This window comes from Orcinus orca, chromosome 3, assembly GCF_937001465.1.
Source record: "Orcinus orca chromosome 3, mOrcOrc1.1, whole genome shotgun sequence".
Classification (NCBI taxonomy): domain Eukaryota; kingdom Metazoa; phylum Chordata; class Mammalia; order Artiodactyla; family Delphinidae; genus Orcinus; species Orcinus orca.
In genome coordinates, this window is record NC_064561.1 from 96,579,808 (window position 1) to 96,591,974 (window position 12,167).

Consider the following 12,167-nt stretch of genomic DNA (forward strand, 5'->3'; position numbering starts at 1 on the left):
TAAACAAATTAATAACCTTCCTCCTCTCTAATCATGAAAATAGTTCACTTTTTCTACAATGGCTTACAGCTAAATTTCAAGCTCAATGTGGAAATTATTATAGGTCTTTAGGAAACTGCATTTTGTATTTTATTTACTGTTGTTAAATTTTCACTATCAATTATTTTTCCATGGTATTGATAATTTGTTTCTATTTATATTTTAATATTATTCACTGAAATATAATTTGGATATGGCTACACAAGTTCTTTGTGAAACACTGTAAAATCAAAATTGATTTCTTTCTGTTTTTTAAATGTGCCGATAAATACCTTAAATTCTACAAGCAATTAAAAGGCTGGATAGGCTTCAGTAATTTAGTGAGGTATGAGCTATCACCAACTACACTTTAGATGTGCTTAGTTCACATCCAACCCTTGCCTGTAAACCTTCAATGAAATGGCATTTTTCCATAGATAAATCCTAATCGTGGTAGTCAAGACTCTCAAAAATCTGGCTTTAAACTAAACTTTTCAGATTACTCATCTTTTAAACCGTCTTCTTCTGTCAAGGGAACTGATCTTGCCTTCCTTAAAACAAGTCTCAGAATTTCCCAAGTTTTAGATTACTTCCTTACTATAAAGCCCAAATAATTTCCCTAGTCTTTCTGCCTATTCTCAAGACCTACTTCAAGTCTACCTTTCTCTATGAATCATTCCTAGGCCATATGCTTTTCTAAATTCACTTATCACTACTTTAAAAATCCTTTATATAAGTATTTTTCAAACTGAGGTTCATAAAATCAACTCTTTGGATGTAGACTTTAAAGAAATTATTAATAGAGTGCATCACATTAAGAAACATGAAAAGTTGTTTTGTAAAATTTGTCTCAGTTATAAACACACATACATACCAACGTTTCCAATTTTGTGTGTCCTGAGTCTCAATATAAAATGCAATTTCTTTCTATGCACTGTGGAAAAAAGTTTTAGAAACACTGCTTTACAGTGTTCTATTAAATATTATCATAAAATATGGTTTTAGAAAATTTTTAACATTACAAAAATAATACGTTCAATAAAAAAAAATTTAAACTACACTTAAGCCAAAAAAAAATACTTTTTTTAAATTTAAGTTTTGAAGGGGTAATACACTCACAGTGTTTTTTAAAAGTGAAAAATACCAAATTTAGACTCTAAAAAGTTTCCCTTAATACCTCTATTGCCATTTCAACCTCCTCCCAAAACATGTAACCCCTGTTATACATCAACATCATTATTAGTTTGAGTATATAAAATTTCTTTATCATATAAAAGCAAATTCAGACATATAATCTTATACTCACATAAGTCTTATATAAAAGATAACATAATATATACTCTGTTTTTTAGCTTAATTCCTTTTATTAGCAATATATCTTGGAACTCTCTCCAACCAGTACATAGATGCTTTCTCATTTATGGTATTCCATTGGATGAGGTATCATAATTGATGTAACTAGACTCCTGTTAATGAACATTTAATTATTTCCAATCTTCTGATATTACAAACAATGCTGCAGTGAATAACCTTATACTGATATCATTTCATATGTATACAAATATAACTAAAGGATAAATTGTAGAAGTGTTATTGTTATTGCTATTGTAGAAGTCAAAGGTATACATGTTTTATAATTTTTATAGATTCTGTCACATTGCCTTCTACAGAGGTTTTTCTAATTTATACCCCCATTGCCAAATTATCTAAGGGTCTTTATCTGCACATCTTTGCCAAGAAAGTGAATTATTAAACTGAGTTTATGCCAATCTGATAGGTAAAAAATTATCTCATTATAGCCTTAATTTTCCTTTATTCTACTGAGTAATGTAATCATGTCATATTTTAAAAGCCATTTGTATTTTTATTTTTTGAACTATCCACTCATGCCCATTGCCAATTTTGCTATTTGATTGTCTTTATTTTATTAATTTCTAGAGGTTCTTTATATATTAAAGAGATTATGGTATGTGCCCCTTGTGGTATGGGTTTTCATGAATAGATTAGCAAGTATTTTAATTTTCTGTTGATCTCTTAAAAAGCAATTATTATATATATTTTGTTTTCCCGTTTTCTAATTCATTTCTTTATGCTTTTACCTTTGTTAGTTTCTTTCTTCTTTCCTTTTATTTAACTGTGGATTTTTCTCCTAATTTTTTGAGTTGGATGCTTAACTCATTTATTTCATTCTCTTTGTTTTGTCCATGTTAAGCTTTTAAGGCTCTGAATTTTCCTCCAAGGGCAGTTTCATCCGCATCACTTAAGCTATATATAAAACTGTATTTTCCCCACACATGTCCTGCATTCATTGATGCAAGCAAGGAATATAGAAATCTAGGGTAAATTCCTCCCTTTCAACAGGTATTTTTGCTGGAGCTTGGTAAGATCTACAGCAACTTGGTTCTTTGATCACGTCTTTTCTTAACTTTGTGCTACACAACTTCTGCCCAATCTAAGTTGCTTTTGGCTACCTAAACATGTACTTTTAAGTCTGTGGATAATATACAGTTCCTAGTTTCATGAAAAATGCAGTTTATAGATTTTTAATTTTGTTGTTGTTGTTCTTTTGTTATTGTTCTATGGTCTCCAACAGGGAACAAGGAAATAATGTTAAGTTATGCAACCCTGTTCATACCAGAGATCCTCTTATATATTTTCTTGTATATTTCTATGTTTCCCAGCATCCATACATATATAGAAGATTTTGTAAATACTTTAAAATGATGAAATGATACACTTCAGGCAATGTTTGTGCAGTAAATACCAAATCCTATCTTTCAATCTGCATTAAAAAAAGTCCAATGACTTTTCTTTTAACCACTTGGGCACCATCTGCCTAATCCCGTCATCCTTCATCTATTTACAGGATGGATAAGAAGAATGTTCATATCTCCCAAAAAACTTGGCTCCTCAGACTAAAAATATTATGATATTTGAGAAAGTCTGAGGAAGACTTAAGCATGAAATACCTTTGAGAGATCACATAAGAAGAAACATTAGTGGTCTCCAAGGTCCATTAATTTTTTGAGACCAACATTGCTCCTCTTCACAATTATCTGCTGGTAAAGTTTGAGATAAAAAACTGAAAGTCAGTCTATGTATTTTATGTGCTATAACAAGGTTCTTTTATTTTATTAAATGGAACAAGCCTAAAATCCAAGTTTAATTTGACTTCCCAAACTATGCTAAATGAAGGCTAAACATTCAAGTATTTTCTGTATTTCCCTTAGCACAACATGCTATTATAGTTCTTGTTAGACTAAGTTTCATATGGGATGGGATCATAACTGTCAAGTTCACTGTTACATACTGCTAGAATACCGAAATACAGAAAACAATTGTTCTTGAACACTACTGACGTTACTAAGACTATAGATTAAAATTTATGCTAGCTGGGGTTGTAGTAAAAAGATGATGAACAGAACAGAATCATTTTCAGGTCACGACTCTGAAATTTACGAGAAATGTGGCTTAGGTTCATTACAACCTCCGAGTTTCCTCACCTAATAATGGGGATAATAATACTACTCAGTTCACAGTTGTTGAAAATATTTTTAAAATAATAGAAGTGGGGGCTTCCCTGGTGGCGCAGTGGTTGAGAGTCCGCCTGCCGATGCAGGGGACACGGGTTCGTGCCCCGGTCCGGGAAGATCCCACATGCCGCGGAGCGGCTGGGCCCGTGAGCCATGGCTGCTGAGCCTGCGCGTCCGGAGCCTGTGCTCCGCAACAGGAGAGGCCACAACAGTGAGAGGCCCGCGTACCGCAAAAAAAAAAAAATAATAATAATAGAAGTGGAGTGTTATCAACAGACTATATACTCAATAAATGTATTTTTTTTCTTCTTTCACAATTTAAAGTCTTCCAAATTTGCCTTCTGTTCTGATATATTTGTCCTGTAAAAGAAGTTTTTAAACAGGAAAGTATATGGTATTTTACAGTTTCCAAAATCCACAGAGAAAATTTGACTTTTCCTGAGTTACATCCTTTTATAAAAAACAAGTCATCTGGTAAGTACTGGAAGAAGTAACTATATTACTCAAGTATAAAGTAAAATGAATAGTCTTTAAGTGATCTGAAACTTCAAGCTCTCCTCTCATAAACTGTTCTTTGTTTGCATGTGTTTGATCAAGAATGCTGTTATCAGGAACCTAATGACAAGTTAGTTTCAGTCACAGAAAGATTTACTCTCCTCGCAAAAATCTGTTTCTAATATTCTGGCATGCTATACCAAATTCTGATTAAAAAGCCACAATTACTTGATTTAAGCTGGCAGGCAAGTCATTTGTCTAAGGTTCAACTTAGCAGCTCACTCCTAACTTGCCTGAATTTAATCATGAACTTTAACTTCCATTCAGAAAGAAAAAAATGTTTTAAACAGCTAAATCTGAAGAAATATTAAACTTAACAAAGACAAATTTTCAAGGCAACATTTAAATGTTAAAGTTGAACTAGATGTCTTCCTTACCTATATCTTACAAAGTCCTATATTTTACCTAAAATCCCAGCTCTGTCACCTGATATTACTGTTTAATAATTTACCTTTTACAGAGACCTATATTTTGCTATGTTAAAGACTTTTTCAATTTGACATTTTATGGAATCAAAGACTCTTCTTTTCCCTTAAACCCGCATCCATGTTCCTTAAAATAAACATTTTTTTTCTCTAAAGTCTAAAATCTAGACTCTACAATCTAGACAGATAATGGTTAAGAACACGGGCTCGAATCCCAGCTCTGCCTCTTAAGAGTTGTGTTATCTTGTGCAAGTCATTTACCATTTAAGCTTCAGTTCCTGATTTATAATTGAATGGGGTTAATAACAATACTTACTTCATAGGAATATATACAGTTAATGCATATAAAAAGCTTGGAAGTACCTGGCTTCTAGGAATTGGTCAGTAAATTAAATTCTTCAAAAAATATTTACTGAACACCTACTAGGGGCTAGCACTGTTCTAGGTACTGCAGATATAGTTGCACTGATTATTAAATGTAATTCTAGCTGTTATGGAACTTACATTTCTCTTGGGGGAAGACAGACAACTAAAAATACATAATACAATATAATGTCAGGTAAACATAACCATAACAAAGAGAAATTAAGAAGAGGGGAACATAAGGAAGTAAGGTGTTATTTCACACATGGTAGTCAGAAAAGGCCTCTCTGATGAAATGACATTTGAACAGAGACTAAACTAAATAAAGAACAGGCCCTGTGCATCCCAAAGTGTTTCCTAATTATAAAGATGATGATTATGAGTGATCAAAAACCCGTGTACAACATGACCTTCACTCCCATATCTTTACACAGGCTTTGGGAGGTAGTGTAGGAGAAATCAGCCAGTGGAGGGTGGGCATGAGTGGGTAGGGCACTCATTAGCTTTATTATCATGAGAAAGTTAAATACTTTCTCTAATTTAGATTGCGTAGTTTCCTGTACCTCTGGAGATAAGAAAGAGACTCCCTTGGCCACTGTGTCCTCTAGTTAGTCATATGATGTTATACATACATTCTCACGGGTAAGAGAGAAATAAATGGAAAGAGAGAAGTAAGTTACTATAAACAGAAATTATATTGAGACCAAAATAGCATTCTTTATGTAGGCTAAAATTGAAGTCTGGCAAGATGGAAATTAGATGTTTTACAGCACATTATATGGTCAAAGACATTAACTTCTTACACAAATTAAATCAAGAAAGAGATTCCAGTTATAAGAGTACAAACGCTTCCCAAAGGAAGATACATAACAGATAATACCACCAAAAAAAAAAAAAATACCATCCATATCAATTTGTTCTCCACTCATAATTGAAAATTATCTACTTTCATAACCTCTGCTTTGTGATTTTCTTTTAAAAGAGTGATATGATTCTTTAAATCAAATGCATACCAATATTTACCACACACTGAGATAATTACTTGCATATTTCAAATATCAGTACTTTAGATCAGGTTAATAGCTAGATTAACTTCGAATTTCTACCTCATAAAACAATCATATGTAGCCCCTTAATCTTCTATAGCTTTCAGTTTAGTTATTTTCATAGATAGTGCTATAAAATGATGGGATATTCAGCTCCACAGCCAGTGCTGGGGGTTTGGGAGAAAGAGAATAATTGGCTATGTAACAGTCCAGAGAATCTACTCCATTTATCTAAGCTCATTTCATGGACAATTTTATATTATGAGGGATATAGCTTTATTTGCAATTATATGCTCCTACCCAAGCCCAGATGAGCATTTTTATGTGCCTCTTTTATGGCTTTGATCTCTCAGTTTAGACCTGGCTAAGCAAGGAGACAATGTAAATATTAGGTTGGCTTGTGAAATGAGACGTCACTATCTCTGAAAACTCAGGTGTATCTCATTAACCTAACGCGGTAAAAAGTATCTTCACTGCAGTGAACTTTACTTCATATTGGGATATACTGGAATTGAGTTCAAACTTTCACATGTACAATTAAGTATACAAAACTCCTGTCACTTAAAGTGCTGGAGGAAGGGCAGTGGTGAAGAGATGTCAAAGGACCCCCAGATTTATGGTTTGAGCAGCTAGGTATTTGGTGGTACCACTTATTAAAAAGGAAGAACAAATTTTGTACTTAAAAGTGATAAACTCAGTTTTAGGTGAAAAGTAGAAAATTTTTAGATTTGGGAAAGATATATATCTGAGCTGGAAATATAAACTTGCAAGTCACTGATGTATTAATAGTAAATGAAGCCATGAGAATAGATGACCTTAACTAAAAAAAAGAACTCTTAGAATTCTGTAAAACAGCAGCAGTTATTCGTTGATGAAAGAGAAAACATTAATAGACCTTTTTTTTTTTTTTTTTCTAGAGTTAAAATATGACAACCTGTTCCAGACTAAAGGAGAATTTTTATAGGGTTTTTTTGCAATTGAACGTAAAAAAAAGTGACTGGAAAAATATGAACAAAGAATGAGCCCATCTCATAATTCTAGGAAATTATGCAAGAAGGACAATTCCTTAGCCACAGAATTAATATTTAGCAACTGACTGTTAAAATCTTCTGTGAGCAGAATGTTAAAACTCAGCCCCTCAATAAAGACTGACTAATATAATACAAGTACAACTATAGACACTATGTTCCAGACTAACAAAGGGAAATATAACAATTGTTTTTTAAGTTTTAAAAGTTTTTTAAATTTTAGGTGAATTTGGATTATATACTAGCATTCTTGGGAATAACACTTGCTTCATATTAAAAGTCATCCCTAGATATGTAAACCTCAAGTCAGCAAATATTAACCTACCAGGTTTTATGACTTTCCTATTTCTACACTGTTCTTCACATGAGACGGCCCCCAAAGGAAAGGGACTTTTGTTGACCCCAACCCAATTCCTGGAACATTAAAAGTGCTCAGAAGTTAACCCAGCTCCATTGTTCCTCCCAGGCCAGGCTCCATATGTTTTACCTTAAAAACACAAACCTGCCTCATACCCATTCCCTACCTCACAAATCTCTTAAAGCTCATGAAAGCAATCTGTTCTATGATATATCTTAGAGGTAAAAATGACCTAGAACAATCTCTCGCCCAGCTACCTGGTTGTACATAGTGAAGTTATGATTTACTGGCTTTGTGAAGAGTAGTGTAGTTTTAAAACATTCCAGTGTCTTATAATATATTGTAACCTTAACACCCCAAATTGAAATTCTAATTTACTCTTGATTGCTGGACATTTTCTTTGACTTCTACATCTCAGAATCTTTTATAAACTGAGCCTTTAAAGTCTGAACCTTATAGTGTGAAGGAAGGCCTCCAGTCTTTCAAGAAAAACTGGGAAGGAAAAAGAAAAAAAACAGGCCATTTGCAAACACTGAATAAAAAGGTAACCCATCTCCCATCTTAATAAAACCAAGGAAATTCCATGTTTTGACTATAATTGTTTCCAAACTTCTATAAATAATCTAAGAACTTTATTTACTGTGGGGAATAACTCACAAAGCAGTCTCAAAAAAAAAAGGTGAATATATGCACCTACCTTAGGAATAGGATTCAGCAGAACTACACCTGATTTCTTAGTGATGACCTGTTTTGTTGTATAGTGATGGTCTATAAGTTGAGGGATATTTGAAAACCCAGTGCCTTCAAAACGATACATGTTCTGGAGAAAGGACAATAAAGTAGAATAAATATGAAGACATTGCTTCAGCAACATTACGTTCATCAATAAAGTTCCATTTAAGAAAAACTATTATTGCACAACAATGTGAAGATACTGAACACTACTGAACTATTATATACTTAAAAATGGTTACGATGGTAAAAATAAAAAAATTCCAACATGCTAAAAAAATTTACCTTTGCATCAAGAAATTAATTTTCATAATGAATAAATATAATTCAGATTACTAAAAAATAAAAAAGACGAAAAAGAAAAACTTACAGACCTGGAATGCATTTTGCTAAAATAATAACCAAAGGAAATAAAGCATAGGATACATTTAAGTTAAGGAACAAGAAATATGTGTATATATGTTTGCTTATATGTTCCATTTGATAAAATTTTCAAGATAAAAAATAATGTCAAAAGGTTGAGGAAGTATATCCAATATAATAATAAGTATTTTAAGGATACCTCTGATGATCATTTATTTCCCTTTTATCAATACAGTATTGATTGGTTTTTCTACACTGGGGTTATTCATGTATTATTCTTTCACCAAAACCACATAGTCATTCACATTCACTTATATTTGATAAAGAAATAAAATGCTGCAGACACAAAACTGCATATATCAGCATAGTCAAATCGTAGCACTTTTTGATTTCAAAACATCAAGTTAGTAACATTTTGCCAAACTCTGTCAAGACCCCTTTTCTCTGTCTTCATATTTCAAACAGGCATGTAGGTCAGTAATCATAGGGATGAATTGATGGTAATAAGTTTAGCAAAGAAAAAATATCTTATTGGGCCTGTTTTTCAATGCAAAAAGTGTTACAATACAGTGTGATGTAATAAAGGCTTCCATTTGATTGTTCACAAAGAATTCACCTGTATATATACGGGTGATGTGTACAAATACAGATACAAACATGCTCCATTTTAAGAAAACTCTATGCTAAGAAATAAGAAATTTCAAAACTCTCTAAATTTGGATACTATTTACATTACTGGAAGATTATTTTCCCAGTTAAAGGATAAAAAAACACGAACTTCCTTTTCCATAATATAAAATTAGATTCAATTTATCAGAATCTAATTTATATACAGCTTTGTAAATGAATATTTTCATTTCATCAAGTGAGGAACAAACATGCGTTAGCTTATTTTAACACTTAACTATATAGTTCAACTCAAGGCAGTTTGTGTTAAGGGTCAATTCAAGGCAGTTGTTAATAAACTGACTAGATAATTGTTGCATACAACAGCCAGACCTGCTATGATATATTAGTAAAGATATTTAAGAATATTTCACACTAAGGACAGTAGTCTATTACTAGATGTGCAATGCACTGAGCAATTTCTCTCAATGCCTCAGTTTATTTCAAAACAGAAATAATATTTGGACGTCCTCACACAAAAAGTGTGAGGCCTGAACAAGTATTAACATGCAAATCACTGCTTAGTATACAGTACACACTCAATTATTAAGTCATCATACAAATAATAAACCTTGGATTACAAAAATAATTCCAAATCTGGATATATGATAAGAAACATTTTCAAAGGACACTTAAAAGTGTAAATTACATGTTCTCAAGGAATAATGATTACCTGTAAATAACCAAATATCCTAGAAGACATTCTTATATGAAAATAAGACATGAAGAAAGGTAAAATGTTATAGATGTGTAACATGCAATAATAACAGTAATATCTGAACCAAATATATGGTCTTGTATACTTGAAAGTTCCTGAGAGTAGATATTTAACATTCCCACACACACACAAAAAAAGAGTTAATTATGTGGGATGATGGTTGTGTTAATTACCTTGATCTTGGCAATCATTCTACAATGTGTACCAAATCATCATGTTGTACACTTTACATATATACGAAGTATATGTATAACCATATACATATGGTTATATGTATATATGTATATGTACACTTTACATATATACAATTATATTTGCTTATTATTATATATTATTCCTCAATGATGTGTGTGTGTGTGTGTGTGTATATATGTATGTGTGTATATATATACACAAACACACATACGCACACACACACACAGTTTCTCCCTCTGTCTTTCTTCAGTCTCTTAGTAAAGAGCCAGGAAATCCTGTTATAACAGACCATTCCATTATTTCGCACAAAATTTTTACCTCCCTCAGAATAAAAGCCTAAGTCTTTACCATGGTCGTTAGGGCCCTCTAATCTGTCCTCTATCATCTCTGTCACCTCATCTCTTACCAAATCCCCCATCCCCCCTCAGTCCCCTCCAGCCACACTCATTTTCTTCTTGTTTTATAAACACGCTACACACATTCCCTCCTCAGGGAGTTTACACTTGCTGCTTGAAATAGTTCCTTGGATGGCCGTTTGGGTAATGACTCCCTTACTTCCTTCTAGTCTTTCATCAAATGTCACCTTTTCAGTGAGGTCTACTCAGGCCATCCAATATCCATTTTCTCACCCCAGCTAAACTTCTTACCTCCTTTTCCTTACTAAATTTTTCTCCTTAGAATTTATCACTATCTAACATCACATATATTTTACTTATGTATCTTGTTTATTGCCTATCTCCTCCTCTAGAATATAAGCTCATGAGATGATAAATTTTTATCTTTGTTTTGTTCATCTGAGTATCCCTCTGGTCAAGAACAGTGCCTGGCATATATTGCCTGGATAAATAAAAGTGTGTGAAATAAATGAAATGCAATGCATATAAAATGACTATAAAGTTAAAGTAAGACAACTTAACATAGAAAGGAATACTGGAAAGTTCTCACACAAACTCAAGATGCCCCTGTAGAATGTTTAATAAAAAGTAATGAGATGAAGTTCACACAGAATGAAATTTTAAAGTCAGCCACTAGTGTCATAAAGCCTTATATAAATTTCTAATATACCTCTTATAACTAGAGAAATAGAGAATAAAATAATAGGAATTTTCAGTTTCTCTTTCTTAAGAACATATCTAGTTTTTAATCTAAAGGTAGTTTTCTGCCATTGACACAGTAATCATGATGAACTAATACAGTGAGTAATACAAGCAGCAGTACTTCCTTCATGGGCTAAAATGAGAAACTGATTCCTAGCAAGTATTTGTTTAAAACAATTCCTCTGACATCAGTGAAGTTCTGAGTCCTAAAACAGTGCAAAACCAATTAATTCACTTCCTTAAAGATGAAGATAATGTAATGAATCTAAAAATGATGCTATGGCTGTTTGCTTATAAAGTTCACCTAAGCAACTAAGGTCAAGAATAATAGATTCACGGAACCCTCATGCACTGCTGGTGGGAATGTAAATTGGTGCAGCCACTATGGAAAAAAGTTTGGAGTTTCCTCAAAAAACTAAAAAGAGAACTACCATATGATGCAGTAATTCAACTTCTTGGTATTTTTCTGAAGAAAGTAAAAACAGTAATTAGAAAAGATACATGCACCCCTATGTTTACTACAGCATTATTTACAATAACCAAGGTATGGAAGAGACCTAAGTGTCCATCAATAGATGAATGGATAAAGAAGAATGCATAAAAAACAAGATACACACACACACACAATGCAATATTACTCAGCCATAAAAAAGAATGAAACCTTGCCATTTGTGACAACATGGATGGATTTAGAGGGTATCATGCTAAGTGAAATAAGTCAGAGAAAGATAAATATTATATGTGGAATCTAAAAGACAAAACAAACAAGCATAACAAAATAGAAACAGACTCATAGATACAGGGAAGAAATTGGTGGTTGCCAGAGGGGAAGAGGGTAGAGGGATGAAAGAAATAGGTAAGGGAGATTAAGAGGTACATATTTCTAGCTAAACAACAAATAAGTCATGAGGATGTATTGTACAGGATAGGGAATATAGTCAATAATATTGTAATAACTTTGTATAGTGACAGATGGTAACGACTTACGGTGATCATTTTGTAGTGTACACAAATATCAAATTACTATGATGTACACCTGGAACAAAGGTAATATTAGAAGTCAACTGTAC

The 12,167-nt window shown here is 32.6% G+C and overlaps 1 protein-coding gene across 18 annotated transcripts in view; it reads right to left on the reverse strand.

Annotated features, from left to right (window-relative positions):
• Positions 1–12,167, reverse strand: part of FER (FER tyrosine kinase) — a 622,960-nt gene that overhangs the window by 233,549 nt on the left and 377,244 nt on the right. For all 18 annotated transcript variants that reach the window (XM_004267438.3, XM_049707502.1, XM_033423747.2 and 15 more), the window contains one exon: positions 8,024–8,146. In XM_004267438.3, coding sequence (XP_004267486.1) covers positions 8,024–8,146 — 123 coding nt within the window. The remainder of the gene's footprint in view (positions 1–8,023; positions 8,147–12,167) is intronic.